Source organism: Stegastes partitus, unplaced genomic scaffold, assembly GCF_000690725.1.
Source record: "Stegastes partitus isolate 25-593 unplaced genomic scaffold, Stegastes_partitus-1.0.2 Scaffold4, whole genome shotgun sequence".
Taxonomy (NCBI): domain Eukaryota; kingdom Metazoa; phylum Chordata; class Actinopteri; family Pomacentridae; genus Stegastes; species Stegastes partitus.
Window position 1 is genome coordinate 1,534,517 of NW_007577735.1, and position 16,280 is coordinate 1,550,796.

Consider the following 16,280-nt stretch of genomic DNA (forward strand, 5'->3'; position numbering starts at 1 on the left):
ACTCTGGCTGGCACGAATACACGCTCCATCACACAAAGCGTTTCTGTCTACAACAAAGTCAGTCTATTGTGGACGGGGAGGGCACAGCTTCCAGACACATGGGGGAGATTTAACCCATCACATTCAAGTGACCAGATGACTTGTACTTCAATGATAAACTCATTCATTATTTATTATTTATTTATTCAGTTGATGAAAAGTTGAGATTGACATTTATTGTTCAGCTGTTAATGTTTCTGTAAGACAAAAAAAAGTGTTTAAAAAAGACAAGGAAGAGTCTTCATGGATATTAATTTATTGAAAACAAATACCCCTGAACACCAAATGTAATGTCACATAAGGGCAACATGTATAGCTTATATTACAGTTTATGCTCCTGACAAGCACAGTTCTAAATAAAGTAACGACCATATATATATATATGTATATTAAAATATCAATCAAAGCTTTATTGATAAAGTGCATCTGAGTGCTTATTTCATAAATAAGTGTTTGTTGTATGTCAACAAGCCAAAACCAAAGCTAAGAGGAAGTAGAGAAAAATCACATAAACATCTTATAATACAACACAAGACCTTTGACGTGTGTGGTGATGCTATGTTCCTGTAAAAATGGCCTCACAATGCCTCAACCCATATAAGTCATTAGAACGATGGTGTTGTATCTCTTCTCTTCAGTTTCCACCAGTCAACCATGGCGTTAAAACCATTAACACATGAAGGGAATAATTATCTTGTTACAACGTCACCTGTCAACAGGTCGGGTATATTCAGCAGCAAATGAACAGTTCCTGAAGTGTTGGAAGCAGGAAAACTGTGAAAGTTAAAGGATCTGAGGGACTCTGACAAGATTGTGATGGCTTGATGACTGGGTCAAAGCATCTCAAAAGCAACAGGTATTATGGGGTGTTGCCAGCATGTAGTGGTTAGAACCTACCAAGACTGGCTCCAAGAAGGACAAGTAGTGAGTCGGTGACAGGGTCATGGGTGTCCCAAGGGTCACTGATGTTCGTGGTTCGATCCTATAGAGGAGCTACTAAACAAAATTCTGAAAACATTAATACTGGTGTCAAACACATAGCTCATCACAGCTTACTGGTGGAGCAGTAATTGTTGAGAAATGGACAATTAGTTCAAGATCTTGACTTGTCCTCCTCATTCCCTGGATTTCAAGCATTTGTGTGTTGGAAAACAAGTTGAATCCAAGGAGGTCCCACCTTGTAACTTCTGGGACTTATAGGATCTGCAGCTAATGTCTCAGGACATTTTCAGAGGTCTGTCAGTGGAGTCCATGGTGGCACGAATGAGGCAATCTTTGGGCTGATCGGTGTATAATCAGACTCATATATGTATACAAACACTGTAAAACCATGTATTGTGAAAAGGGGAAAAGTTTTTGAAATTCTAACAACAGATATCACAGATTTTTTGTTTTGCATCAGTGTTAATGCACTTAAAGGTGTTTCTGTTTTTCTTTTTTCCACCATCTATATAAATGTGCGTCTGTTCGCAGGATAATCATCCCTATGTCAACATGCCTCCCCTCACCTTCTCACATCAATCTCTGTTTCATCTCCCAGGCCCTCTCGCTCATCCAGTCCTTAGTTCTGCTGACAGATGAGCGCTCGGCCCCGAGCACCAAACAGAGCCTGGCAAGCTTGTTCCGATTTCTCTCCAGGTAGTTCTGGGTGTCTCTCTGCAGCAGGTCCAGGGCTCCCGGCCGGTTCTCATCCAGGGACACCTGAGCACTCAGCATGGGGTTGAAGCGGAAGTAGACGTCCGGGGCCAGCAGGTCATCCAACAGGGTGTGGACCCCTTCAGTGTCGGTGGCACTGCAGATCAGATTGCTGATTTTGGCCCTCAGACTCGTGGAGGTAGCAGGTCCCCTTTTAACGTTGTCATAACGACCGGTGCCAAGCGACAGCACACATTGGAAGTGCTGGTTGGGCCACAGCAAACGGCTCTCATGGACGGCCAAGGCACAGGGATTGTTCAGGAGAATTCCTCCATCCTACAGAGAGACACGAGACAGGATAAGCATTTGGACTGATGCCAACCCACACACAGGCCATGTGTGAGAGATAAAACAAAAAGCCCTTTTATCCTCCTTCATTCATCTTGCACAAAGATAATATAACTCCACAGCTTTATTAGTAACTATAGTATCAAAATCTCCCCATTGATTTGACTTAGGGATGGTACAGCAAGGAAAAAACTCCTGCACTCTGTCTCACTTCCTGCTGCAAATGTATGTTCATTTCATTCAGTTGAATTCAATTTAATTTATATGGAGATAAATCACACCACATCATCTCAGGGCATTTTAAACAACCAAGACCTTGCTATACAAAGACCCTTGAGCAAAGCTTATTTGGCACTATTTACAAGTTTTTGCTCAGTTGATCCTTCATTAATTTTTGTGAGGTTGGACAGACCGATCCGCTATAAATACCAAATATTTCCAGTAAGCAAGACAGTGCACAGGGGTGTTTTTGCAGTTGTTTTCAAGTTGCACTCTCCTCCAACGCACTTGCTGCATGCACACTCAGGTGTAATTTGCTGGCTCCAGGCGACTAGAAAAGTGGGAGGATTGTGTACTCGAACTTTTTGCTGAAGGAGGGAGATTTATTGTATTTCAGCTGAATCAAAAATAGGCTTTGTGTGCACCATGAAGGACAGTTTGGCCACATGCAGAGGACAACGACTCTGGTAAAATTTAATAATAGGTGGCTGTATAGGAAAATTATTTGGATTCTTTCAGAGCAGCTACAGTGAATCAAAGCAGCAACAGTGGAGTGTAACTCTCCATACAGCTGCAGATGTAGGTGATACCAGGGCAGGCTCTTTTCAAATTGTGATTGAATACATCGTTATCATGAAAATATGGCTGCTTTGAGCAACCAAAATAAAAATCCAAAATGTGTCTGCAATAGCATCCATTTCAAACTTTGAGCACATATGGCTTTAGTTCACAACCTGGTGAATGTCACTTTGTAAGGTGAACTCCTGGAAGTATCCTGGGGCAGCAGACGATGCCCGAACCGCCTGCCACACCTGGCAGCCTGAGGCTCCTGCGTAGCGACAGAGGGATCCTGGTTTATGGTTATAGTTGCGGAAGACGAAAGCCTTCGGACTGGTACCCCAGTTTACCACTGCGCTGACTGCTGAAACCTGTGGAGATGCAAATAAAATCCCTTTGACAAACCTGTGCAAACTCCAGTTTTTGTGCTTAAAACAATAAAAAAAATAAAAATGTTGCTAATTGCAGGCTGACCACAGTGGGGTGCTCTAATACAGCAGCTATACCCTCATTAATCCAGCTGCATTGGATAATCAGTGCCGTGGGCCTAAAATGCAGTGATCTTACCTTGGGACTCAACTCATCTCTGGCTGTTTTAATAAGCAGTCTATCACCCAGCTTCTCTCTAAATAGGATAAAAATAGAAAATATATTCAGAGCAGACTATATTACTGTCACATTAACATATTAAAAATGCAGCCCTTTCACTGAAGCGCATGCGGTGTGATAGAATGTATTCTGTGCATACTGCAGAATTGTCTCCCAGGTCTCGGTGTTATAGTAAGAGTGACTCCAGCCCATCTTCACGGTGCCAACCAGTGGGTTTTGCCGGAAGACTTCAGATCCAAACCGACGATACATGTCAGCACACTCCTCCAGAGAGAAACGAGCCAGACCCAACATGAAGGCCAGAACAGCACCTTTCGTAAACAGATGTGGAGCCAGAGAATGAGATAAAATATAGATTTAGATTGACAAAATCACCATGTACAGCACAGATTGATTGATTTATTTATTTACCTGTGCTCACTCCACAGATGTAATCAAACAGCTGGTGGACCTTTTTGCCTGTTTCATCTTCCAGCAACTTTAACAGCTGTAGAGGCACCACACCTCTGGAAAAGAAAAAAAAACCAAAACATATGAAACAAGAATGAAAATATCAACGGTTTGTGACGTTCAAGTGTGTCTTGTGCTGCACTGGATTTAATAGACGTAATTATATACAGAACTACAAGAAGGAGGTCATCTTAAATTGATTCACTGATTACTCAGTCAAAGGAAGAAAAAAAAGATGAGGGTCAGTGAATCTTTGGGGTCACTCTACAAGCTGAACTGTCAAAGATTTGCTCTTTTCATCTTTTCAAACGATAGGGTTTACTACTTTTTTTGTTTTAAGATGATAGTAAACTATATGTCTTTGGGTTTCGTGCCATCAATCAGATGAAACAAACTACCTGAAGATGTGTCTTTGAGAATTGTGATCTTGTGATTAATGTTTCACTACTTTCTGAAGCTCTGTAGATGCATCATTCTTCCATCCACCCATCCATTATCTATACACAGCTTAATCTTCACTTGGGTCGCGGGCAAGCACACTCACATTCACACCTACAGACAGTTTAGAATCAACAATTAACCTCAACATGTTTGGACGGGCTGCAAGGTGGTGCAGTTGGTAGCACTGTTGCCTCGCAGCAAGAAGGTCGCCGGTTTGCGCCCCGGTAGGGGCACCGGAATCTTTCTGCGTGGAGTTTGCATGTTCTCCCCGTGCAGCGTGGGTTCTCTCCGGGTTCTCCGGCTTCCTCCCACAAAGTCCAAAAACATGCTGAGGCTAATTGGTGATTCTAAATTGTCCGTAGGTGTGAATGTGAGTGTGCTTGGTTGTCTGTCGCTAAGTGTAGCCCTGTGATAGACTGGCGACCTGTCCAGGGTCAGCTGGGATAGGCTCCAGCCCCCCCGAGACCCTCGTGAGGATTAAGCGGTGTACAGATAATGGATGGATGTTTTTGGACTTGTGGGAGGAAGCCAGAGAACCCAGTGCACCACGCTGCACGGGGAGAACATGCAAACGCGACGCAGAAAGATCCCAGTGCCACCACCGTGATGCGAACCGGCGACCTTCTTGCTGCAAGGCAACAGTGCTACCAACTGCGCCACGTTGCAGCACATCATTCTTTATTAATGTATTTTCTTACATTTACCTCGTACCGCCACCATCAATTGAAAGCACCCTGATGCCACGACCTTTGACTGGATCCACATAACCGATCAGAGCCAAGGTTTCTCTCACGGCAGCCTGAAGTTTGTGGTCGTATCTGTAGGTTCGCCGCTGTCTCAACAATGTGACTGCAGTTTTCTCCTGGAAACAGAAACATCTATGCTAGTTTAAAGAGCTCAAATCAGTTTGTTAAACATTTTGAATTTATTTTTTTCCAACAAACCTGCCAGATCAGAGCTTTACAGGAGGGGTAGCGGATAAGGTGTTCATTGAGTGCTTCAATGCAGGTAACCAGAGCTTCTAGAGAAGAAGCCAGTCCCAGGCTGCCCAACAACCTGTGAGTTATTTCCTCTGCCTGTCTGCGACTCAAGACAAGCTGACAAAATACAAAATAGTGCAAATGACTCACTTGTATAATATTCTCATTTAATTTTAACACAACCAGCAAGCTTTAAAAAAAAAAAATCTTGTTTGTGTTTAATGAACGGTAGCAATGCTGTAGCAGTTTTAAAAAGGTACAAGAGATGAAACAAGTAGCTTTAGAGACTAACAGCCAAATTCTCAAATGTTTAATTAATAAGAAGTCAATGAACATCATGTAACCTCAACTCACCTTTTTATTTGATACTGCCCGCGTTGGTGTCATGGCAGTTTTGGGCTTATTAGTGTGGGACACAGTGCCTGGTTGAAGATAAGAACCCAACAAGTGTGGAATAGCACTCGTCGGGTGCAGAAGGCAGTCCATAAAAGATACAGTCTTTGTTCTCTCTGGGGATCCAGAGCTCATCTTTGTTGAGAGATTTCCATCAGTGTCCTTGTGCAATCTGCTTTGACTATTAAAATACTTATTAATGTGCCTGGACGTCTGAAAATAGCTTTCACCAAAGTTGGTTGTATTATAGCTGCTGTGGAAAAGGCCTCTAGTTTCTGTGTTGATGGGTTCTTGCTTTGGTTGTGACTTAGCACTGTGAGTTTGTGATGTAGATTGTGCTGAAATGTGTGCCTTGATTGCATTGTTCTTTTCTACAGCTGGCTGTTCTCTCTGATTCTGAGCTTCATCTGTAACTTTGGCACCAAAGTAACTGTTGATGTGTCTTGCAAAGTGAAGGTATCCTTCCTCCCAGCTGCTAGAGAGACTGTTTGGTTCTACTGCTGCCTTTTCACTACTGGCTGTTATTTGAGTCGGTTCTTCTTCTTCTTCTTTCATGTTTCTAATGTAAGTGTTTTGCATTTTTCTCCTCTTCTGCCTTCTGTTTATCCCTCTATTAGAAGACACAGTTTCCAGATCGTCCTGGTGTTTTGCAAAACCCAGAGAGAACACCGAGTTAATGTGGTGAGCAACGTAGCTGTAGCTCTCACCAAATCTTGTTGCCAAAGAGCTGATGTGAAACAGTTGCAGGGCAGACAATTCCTGGGGTGAAGAACTTGTTTCTGTGTTTTTCTGTTTGCTTTTGCATTCCAAGGTTTGTGCTGTGTCTTTGCTCTCAGAAACGTTTGGCTCTGAGGCTGCCCGATGACTCTGTCTGCGCCTCTGCGGCCTGCCAAGATACTCTGGAGTTGTGACAACAAGAGTGGCATTTTCAGCGAGCGCCACAGCATCCGTTCTTTTGAAATAAACGTTAATGTGTCTGGACAAACGGTTAAATGATTGACCTAGGCGTCCACCCAGCGAACTCAAATGAAAACTGCTCTGAGCCTCCTCAAAAATTCCAACTGGAGCGTCGCCTTTGAATGCATCCCTCTCAGAAGACGAATAAAAACGCACGATCTGGAGATGTCTTGCTTCTTTGGCGAAGTCTCTGAGGAAGCAGTGAGAGGCTGCATCACAGTGTTTGACATTTTTTAAACTAGCTTGTCTTGCAAACCTGGAAGCCTGAGGAGGTGACAGTTGTGAATATTTGTGTAAGTCCTGGCTGAGCAGTGCTTTGGCCAGACGCTGGTCCTTTCTGATAGGGCTCATCGAGTACCTAATTTTGCGGTACATTTTCAAAGTCCTGTTCACGGGACTTGAACACAAGTTGGTGCCGAGGTAACGACCCATGCTTGACTTGATGTGGCGAGCAACTGAAGCGGAAACGTCACTTGGCTCACATTATTTAACAGGAATCTGTGAAAATTCACAAAATAAACACATTTAAAAAAACAGAATGAATTCACATTTAGCACTGAACTAAATGGTAAATGCTTACAATGGTTGCATATTGATCTTAAGCAGGTATTATATTTACTATGTTCAAATTTTAGCTCAGTATGTTAGCGTGCTAACGTTTGCTAATTAGCACTAAACAAATACTGATATATATATATATGCTAAGGGATCAACTTTATTAAAATCTTTCCTTCATTTCACAGAGATCCTTTGAAAAATTGTGGACATATTTAAAAATGACACTAAAGTCAGTCATTAGGATGCATCATCTGGAGCACGAATGTCTAATAGTCACAAATATGCAAGTTATAGCAACTTAAATCTATGAATTTATATAAAACATATTGATTTTTGACAAATGAATAACCTTGAATTACAATGTGGGCAAACTTCAGATAAAAACTGCTCTGAGCGTGTCTGTTCAGAGCAGGGCAGGTTGTCACTGCTATAAATGTGTCACTGCGTGCTTTCACAGTGAGCTGATCAGACTGTGTACAAACATCATAACCTTCCACTGTTTCTCAGTAGCGTGTCCCCTCAGGAATGTAACATGAAACCTCAGAGGAAGTACACAAGTCTACATGACCCACAAATAACTTTCGATGTCTATCAATACACCTGCACGTTGACAACAGAACACTTCACCCTCAGTTCAACCTCCTATCCTTAACATATGAGTGCATTTTATTATTATTATTTTAAAAAAGCAAAGGTGCATTAACATACAAGTTCTGTAGTGGCTTCACATAGAGAACGGCAGATAGTTTGGGTATTCAGCAGTCAAACATCAACTATAGTTGTTTTCCGCTAAGCAGGGGAAGGTCATGAACCAAAGTAGCTTACAGGTCCTCTAACCTTGAGAGAAAACGTGTTGAAAACACACACTCAAGCTTTACCTGAGACACAACACCGAGAGACAGTTCTGTTGTCTTCACAGTTCCTCTTCCTGCACAAAAAAGTCTGCTCTCTGAAATCCAGAACCTTTGACAAAACTGTCTTAAGGACTATTCCTACTGTGTTTTGACACTTAATTCAATCATTGCTGCACGCAGGGGCTTTAATCTCATTGGCTGAGCTGGGCTGGTGGGGGGTGGACCGGCTTGGCCAATGTTCAATAAGACCACACGGGCTTAAAGTCATGTGCTGTCGCTGCTGACGAGCACAAGTCTAAAATTAGGGAGGGGGCGGGTGACTACTTCAGGGTCTCGGTGATACGTCAGACCACATCGCACCATTCTACACCTTGAAAGTGAACACAAGCACTTTTAATTCTTTCTTTGTGGACACGAGATACCAAGAAAGTAATAACTTTGAATCTACAGGCACAAGTGGAGCACAGAAAAGCTACTTTAACAAAAAAAAAAGTATATATATTAGTATATCTATGAAACTTTAATACATCCTGTAACTGCACTGTAATTAGAGAAAATGACAAGAAGGCAGGGCCACTTTACTGCAAATACAACCCAGTGATTAATCTTAATTTTAGAACCAAAATTTAGCAACAATACCATAAGCTGCATTTTCCATGCATACAGAATTTCATAATAAATAAATTATACATTAAAAAATATTTTTTATATCAACACTGTTACCCCATAGTTCCTGCTTTACCAAGGAAAAAAACATGTGTACATTTAATTATTAAATAGATGGTGAGCAAGTTAAAACAAACCTCACCCTTTGTCTTCTTCCCTACTTATGCATAAGCTCCAAACAAGTGTTATTTTATTGATACCCTCCATATAAATAATTAACCACTAGTTTCCCGTTGTTGGATGCAAACACAGGAAGTAAGCATAAGGCGGAAAGTGTCTGCCTTATGCTATATCAGAGTATGTTTTGTAAACATCACTGTTCTATGGCTATAACTTATGTAACCTCTGACAGGCACATGCTGTTCTGCACTGCAGTGTATTGTTGCTCAAAACACAAGAGGCCCATGTGGAGCTTAAAAACTCCTGAGTGTCCGTCTCTGTCCCTTTCAAAACACGATTTAAAAAAATCTACCGGCCTAAGCTCGTATTAGCCACCCTTATCAAGAAAAACCCACGTTCGGTGATCTGATCAATCACAGCTGCCACCTGCGACAGTTCCTAAGAAACAATTTCACTCTCACAGCTGGTATTATTTTAGACTTACATTGACATCTAGTGGCAGCCTCCTGACAGTTTAGTTCTTTATCGGCCTTTAAATGAACCTCAATCTGAGACCCTGTGCATGACAGGAAATTGACTGTATTTTGCTTCACCGATTTTTAGTCTTATCTCTGTACTGTACATTTGCCAAAATGTGACAGCCCTTCATAAAATACACAATTACTCTGTCTTTCACACTGAGGTTCTTTCTCTGTACTGCCGGGATTGTTGATCTTTTTCTGGAACCGGACTTTCTTTTGTTTGATTGTTTGTCATCTTACCAATTTTTTTTTCTTTTCTTTTTTTTTTTTAAATAGAAGACACCTGACAAAATGGTGCTGTCTGTCTGAATTTGCTTCCTTCTTTTTTTTTTTTTTTCAAACTTTGCTTTCAGTTACATTTTTTGGATGCTAAATGTGCAGTGAACATTGTGATCCACTGCATATTCATGCCAGTTTCTGCACATTGAAGCATCTTTTCTTCTTAAGTAGCGATCACGTCTTATAATGTGAGTCTTTGCATCACTATTTAGTAGATGTTTTCCTCACTTTAACTGGACTAAATAAGAAACTCAAACAATATTTCCCTTTGGTAACACAAATTAACCTTTAATGCCAGGTTAATGATAAGCCAGTGGCTATACAGGATTAAGTGTGTGGTATATATATGCAGTTTTCTTAATCCGTTTAAACATAGTTCTTTTTTTTTTTTCTGAGGTCGAAAGTCATTCACTTTTCTTTTCACAGCGTCCTGTCATACACTCCTGCCCACGTCCGGTCCACTTAAGGCGATTCTTCGCAAAGGTGGCATAGAATTTTTCCATAAACGGCCTCACAGGTGACCACATCATGAAGTGACCCAACCAGTGGAGGCCCACTGCACCATACATGACTGCAAATGCTGGGATCCCACGATGAACCTGCCAATACACGGCGAGAAAGTATATAACACTGCATTTAGGATAATCTGCATACTGCTGCACAGACCACATTCGGCAGTGAAATCTGAGTTTACCTCGTTATTCTCATCGATCACATGCATCACTTCCATGGCCATCTCATAGCTGACATTCTGGTACTTTGCTCCATCGTAGTCAGGCAGGGCGATATCAATAAAATGTACTTTCCCGGGCTCATTTCTCTGCAGAAACTCGAGGAAGCGGATCTCTGTCACACATACAGGACAAAGCCCATCATACAGCACCTGGAACGGGGCAGATAATAGATGATAAAAGCACCGCCGTCTTTAATTTTCTGCTTGAGCTCGAACTGCTTCGCTCACTCAAGGACACGAGAGGAAAATTACTAATAGTGGGAGAAAGAGATTTTCCAGGTGCTTTAGTCACACATCACTATTTGCTCGACTGTGTAGAAAAAATAATAAACGATGTGAGAAAATGAAAAGGGATTTCCTGTGAAAATTGCTAATATTTCATCACTATTAACTTAATATTTAACTTGGAACAGAGCTGCTAATAAATTTCCTCTGTATCTAGAAAACTAAACCATTTTATTGTAGTTTGCATATGATGATAATTATAGAGGCATGTTTCCACTAGTGGAAAAAAAGGATGGAAAGTAAGTAAAACATTCTGTAATGCTGAAGATAAAAATACAGTAACTCACAAAATAAAACTGAAATACTTGCGGTGAGTAAGACTTATGCTGTGAAGTCTAGTTTGGGATAAAGTAAAATTATGGATCCAACCTTTGAGGCAGTACGTCCTAATTTTGAATTAACTTTGGACTCGGCCTTATTTGTATTGTTTATGTTTCTTCTTCTCAAGTCTTTTTTGAAAACGAGATCTCAATGTGAATTAAAATGTAAATGCTATAATTTTGACTTGATATTAAGTAATAGCTTTCTAAGCTATCATTTTGTTTCAACTGCTTTAATACAGCTGGGTAGTTCAATCATAACAGAGTATCATATTTTTTTCAAACTGATCTTAAGTGTCTCTTAAAAGCATAAATCAGTTCTTAATCCAGATAAAACTAAATACATAATTTTCCCCAAAGCCAAACATATTGATTATGATAATCATCTCTACTATGTGTGGTTCAGATATTAGAAGACTCACTGAGTGCAAAAACCCTCAGAATTTGGATTTATGAGAACGTCAGATTCAAATATGTTCAAACTAGTGAGTACGTAAGGACAAAAAATAGTTTCTCGTAGAGGAGTAAGAAAGACTCTCATAGAAAGACCTTTACTGAGGCAACTTTTCCATCAGCTTTGGATTACGGTGACATTTTATACATGCATGCGGCGACTCTCTGACAGACACTGGGTTTTATTTATTTATAAGTCCCTCACTGTTTTTTAACCCTCTTACATCACTTCAGTGCTGTCTTTTACAGCGGGCCCTTTCCATACACGCTCAAATGACTGGATAACGCTGCAGGTGCCGGCTGGTTTTACTGAGCTTGAAAAATCCACTTTCACTCATCGTGAACACGCAACCTGAAATAACACACAGAACAACGTAAAGTTTGACTCATTTTGACCCTTAGGGTAATCCAGATTTGGAATTTTTTCCTATTTTACCTCCATTTGATTCCTTTTTCACATTTTAAACGCTCTAATTATTCGTACTAATTTTTCCAGTTACAGTTTTGATCGTCATTGTTGTGCAAGTCTCTTATTTGTGTGACGTCTTTTGTTACTCAAATGAGGCCTCTATACCTCAACGAGTTTAAATGAAAGTAGCATAAATGAATAACTAGCAACTCTGTTTGCAATTCAGAAACAAAAAAGATAAAATACCACAAAACCATAGTACACTACATGACTGACTGTACTTGATACAATACTTCACAGTACAGATTATTGAGAGTAATCAATGTTAATAATGATGGACTACAGAACTGACAGATAGATGTTTTTGAAAATGAGAGCTCTGTTGTTTTTAAGTTTGCAATCCTGTTATGTAAAACAGCAATTTTTAGGTCAAGGCATAGTTTTTTTTGTGTCCCGAAAATGAATGAAAGCAGCATAAGCGATATGCCTTCTACGTGTTCTCCCCTTCAGTGTATATCAAACACATATCTAACAACAATTAGTCCATTTGCCGTTACTGCACAGGTGGAGCAGAGTGAACCGACGCAGATCAAATAAACAGAATCTCCAGTCCTTATACTTGCCGTTAGTGGATGTTTATTCGAGGATATACATGCAATGAAAGTACAGTGGTCTTCCTATTGTGAATCTGGTATCTGTGCTGGTTTGATGCTGGTCTGGTGAGAATTGTTGGCTCTCCCCCTACCTGTGCCCTCCTCTTCCTGTCACCTGTGCCCTCTACTTATACATCCTGTGTCCAATTACCACCACCATGTGTCCAAACAATAATAATAATAATCCACATCAAATTACTTGCCAACAACAACATAAATAGCTCCTACAACATGTGTGAGGTAAGTTCAGATTGTCCAAAAAGTTTTAATCGTGTGGAGGAATGATGCTGAAACACATGAGCTACTATAAATCAATTATACTGAACAAAAATAAGAAAGCAGCATTCTTTTTTAACGTGGTTGAATATTTCCGACTTCATAAAACAACCAAGTATATTGGAAAAGACAACAAGCAGCTCCAGAAATCACAAGTCAGTAACAAGTTTGTCCACCTCTTGCAGGGCCATACATTTACGACACACAGAGCAAACGAGGTTGTCGATGCTCCTGAAGGGGTTTGGCGAAGTCGACTGACACGTCCATCCAGAGCTGTCTGAAACGATTTCTTAGACAAATGGTGGAGTTGTGGACGTTCAAGCGCCCGGCTGCTGCACTGACTGACATGCTGGCATCAAGCAGCTCTTGTCTTCCTCTAGTCATCTGTGGCGTCGTGTCATTTATATAAAGCTGCTTTCTAAGGTGACCTTTTCTAGTTACTGGTCACTGGAGTGTTTGTGTACTGGTCACGCTTTCTGATCGTTGTCCTTTAAAGCCACACTTGACTGAGATGTGGATGAAATAAATGGTGGGGAATTTGTCCACAGTCGAGCAGCTCAAAAAGCTTTTGTGCACAAAATATAACCTTTACCCCCATTTTTTAGCCTCTACATATACACAAGTCACAAAACAGACCATTTGCTGCTGCGTTTAGTTTTTTTTACAGTGTGAATTAAAAAGAATTTATCATTTACATGTATAGGTGAACATTAGAAGATGTTATCTCTTAAATAGGATCAAAAAAGAGGAGTAGGGACTCAGCAGGGACCATATTAAATGAGAATCTACAGCAGAACAAATACCTGAAAGCATTACAGAAAGCCTGAGAGCCTCATTGCATTATAGTCCTGTATATATTTTGAATTGTCACCTGGAGTCTGACCTCCACAGGTTTTCAGCTGATGTACAAAGAGAACAAACTTAAAAGTTAACCAGAATGGGGAGGGAAAAAAAAGTGTTTTCTTGGGGGAGACCCTCAGACTCCCTTGTTTACAGTGCCTCCTCTAAACGTCAGACCTTGGCTTCTTACCTTGACACCAGCAGAGTCTGCGCTGTAGCTCCGGTGCTGATGTTTGCAGAGGGCAGGTGTTAGCCTCCTCGCTCCACTTGAACCTAAACAACTGGGCAGTCTGGCCAAAGTCGAGGCCAGGCGTGTTCTCACTTGGGAAAACATGTCAAAACCAAGCGAGCCTCCTTTTCAAACCGGCAGCGAACTAACTAGCTACACAGCTAGCTGACCGTGGCTGACGAGCTAACGATGCTAGCTAACGTTCATGTTACATAAGCAGCTGAGTTTACACACGCAGAGGTCGCACAAAGACGCTGTTTATCAGAGAGACCCTGACTTAAAACCTCTAATTTCACAGCCCACAATGTCTCAAGTACTCACATAAGGCTGTTTGGTGAAATAAATCTAACTTAATCGAAGCTGAAAGTTGAATAAGCGCAGCAATAACGGAGGTGTGGCGATGTTACAGAGAGAGGCTGAACCGGAAGACGTCCCACTCCGCTGCTTTGTTTTTTTTTTTTTTAACACATTAAAGTTTTAAACCATGAAACTTGACCCGTTTTTTTTTTTTTAGTACAAGAAAATATGTTTTGTTGTACAAGTTATGTAAAAGTTATCTTTTTTAATCCCACAGAGGATAGTGCATAAATGATGCAGGGATATCAGTAGAAAAACAATAAAAAACCAAATAAAATGTACATAAGCACTGCTGATATTGTACAATTGTACAGTTTCTTCTGTATGTAGAAATTCAGATATTGGATGGATTTATTTGAATGTGGAAAAAAAACAATATTGCTCAGGGCTGTTGTACAAAAACATGTACTAAAGAGTGAAGTTGAAAATATTTATTTTGCACAGATTCCACTGATGCTGCACAGATTATTCTATGTGTGGAAGACTTTGACATTGTAAAGAGAATTTTATGCATAAAAATAGTCCATGCATTAATGTTGCACCAGGGTGAAATGTGACCTGCCCTTATTTACATTCATTTCCAGAACAAAAAATCCAAACAGCTTCCAAATTGGTTTGATTTTGTTGACATATTTAAAATTAGATTTTTTTTACTGAGGGGATTTTTGATATGCTTGTATAATTTCTTAAATCGGAAATACTGTCATAAGCCAAAAAATAAATATATTTTGAGGATATAAGGAATAAAATGTTCTCTAAATCAGGCTATGAATAATAAATGAACAAACCCCTCTGTAAAAACCTTAAAATAGGAATAAAACTAGAAAGTTTGTCATTCTAAAAAGCCCTTTGCATAAAAGAGTGTTAAAAATAGATACCCTAAGAAAGTAACTGCGCATATGTTGTGGTATACAGAAGTCATATTGCTCAAGTTGGTTTGAAAGCAGTAAAATTATACATGAATAGGGTAGTTTTTGTGGGGGAAGATGGGCAGGAGGAAAGGTGATTAATTGCTAATTGTCCAGGGTTGTGGAATGAGATACTTCTCCCCCTCTTCAAGGTCCTGAGCCTGAAAAGTGACTGGAGAAAAGCTGTTATGGACACGGGCCCTGTGAGTGCTGATGCTTGCAGGGCCTGCTATCGTACAGAAAGTTTCTGAGCTGCTGACAAATTCTCAGCCATTGATTTCACATCTGTGTGACCAGTATGCAGACACGCCTTTGACCAGTGACTGTAAAAGGCCACCTTGAAAGGTAATATGCAATTTGTTGGCATGCTGGATGCTGCACATCAGTTAGGACTGTAGTCGGGCACTTGGATGTCCACAACTCCACCAGTTGTTGTTGAAAAAAATAGCTTCAGACAGCATGGTGTGACAAATAATCTGCCACATGTTGCCCTGGATGGACGTGTCCACCAAGACGATCCAACATGTCCAGTCCTCCACTGAGCCCTTCAGGAATAACCGGACTAAATCCCACAAGCAGCATCATTAACTCCATGTGTTGCAGATGTGTGACTCACAACTCATTTATGATTTGAGGTATATATATATATAACTCCACTCTCCAGTTGCCTATTATCATGTCAAACACGGTGCATACTTGGTTGTTTCATGACATCCGCTCTGTTTTAGAGATTTGATGTGTTGGAAAAACAAACACTTAATCCTTATGTGAAAAAAAAGATAGAATTTAATAAAACGCTGTGTTTATATTTCTAACCAGTATATTATAATTTAAATCTTCAATCTCAATTAGACAAACACCCATATGTGTATTTTGGGATTTTTTTCTTTCCATTAGACTGGAAGAACTGAAAAAAAATGTTCTTGCCTGAAGCATCTCGCCTTCAGGGACTGAGTTAAAGTCCGCTGCAGTTTGCAGCTCAAAGGAAGTACCTTTTATTAGTATTCAAAAAACTAAAATATGATCCTCTGGGTTTGTTTGTCTCTCTCTAGTTTTCACCAGCAGCTATTTATTTATAGAGCAATTTAAGGATGTCTTCATTTACCTTTTTTTGGGCAATTTCTCATTGAGCCCTTTTCATTTTTTTGTGCTGAAGAATTAACAACTGCGGTTGTGTTCATGTGGTAAAC

The 16,280-nt window shown here is 40.4% G+C and overlaps 2 protein-coding genes across 2 annotated transcripts; both read right to left on the reverse strand.

Annotated features, from left to right (window-relative positions):
• Window positions 1–277: 277 nt before the first annotated feature.
• Window positions 278–9,784, reverse strand: LOC103355040 (calcium-independent phospholipase A2-gamma-like). The gene is made up of 9 exons (XM_008278687.1): window positions 8,066–9,784; window positions 5,634–7,127; window positions 5,244–5,396; window positions 5,004–5,161; window positions 3,820–3,914; window positions 3,548–3,719; window positions 3,367–3,424; window positions 2,976–3,170; window positions 278–2,010 (listed from the first exon to the last, which is right to left on the reverse strand). The coding sequence occupies exons 2-9, from the start codon at window positions 7,059–7,061 to the stop codon at window positions 1,552–1,554; spliced, it is 2,718 nt and encodes a 905-aa protein (XP_008276909.1). The 5' UTR covers window positions 7,062–7,127; window positions 8,066–9,784; the 3' UTR covers window positions 278–1,551.
• A 104-nt stretch (window positions 9,785–9,888) lies between these two features.
• On the reverse strand, window positions 9,889–14,250 carry LOC103355049 (uncharacterized protein At5g50100, mitochondrial-like). The gene is made up of 3 exons (XM_008278698.1): window positions 13,787–14,250; window positions 10,322–10,510; window positions 9,889–10,226 (listed from the first exon to the last, which is right to left on the reverse strand). Exons 1-3 carry the CDS (start codon window positions 13,928–13,930, stop codon window positions 10,032–10,034), a joined length of 528 nt encoding a protein of 175 aa, XP_008276920.1. The 5' UTR covers window positions 13,931–14,250; the 3' UTR covers window positions 9,889–10,031.
• Window positions 14,251–16,280: the final 2,030 nt, after the last annotated feature.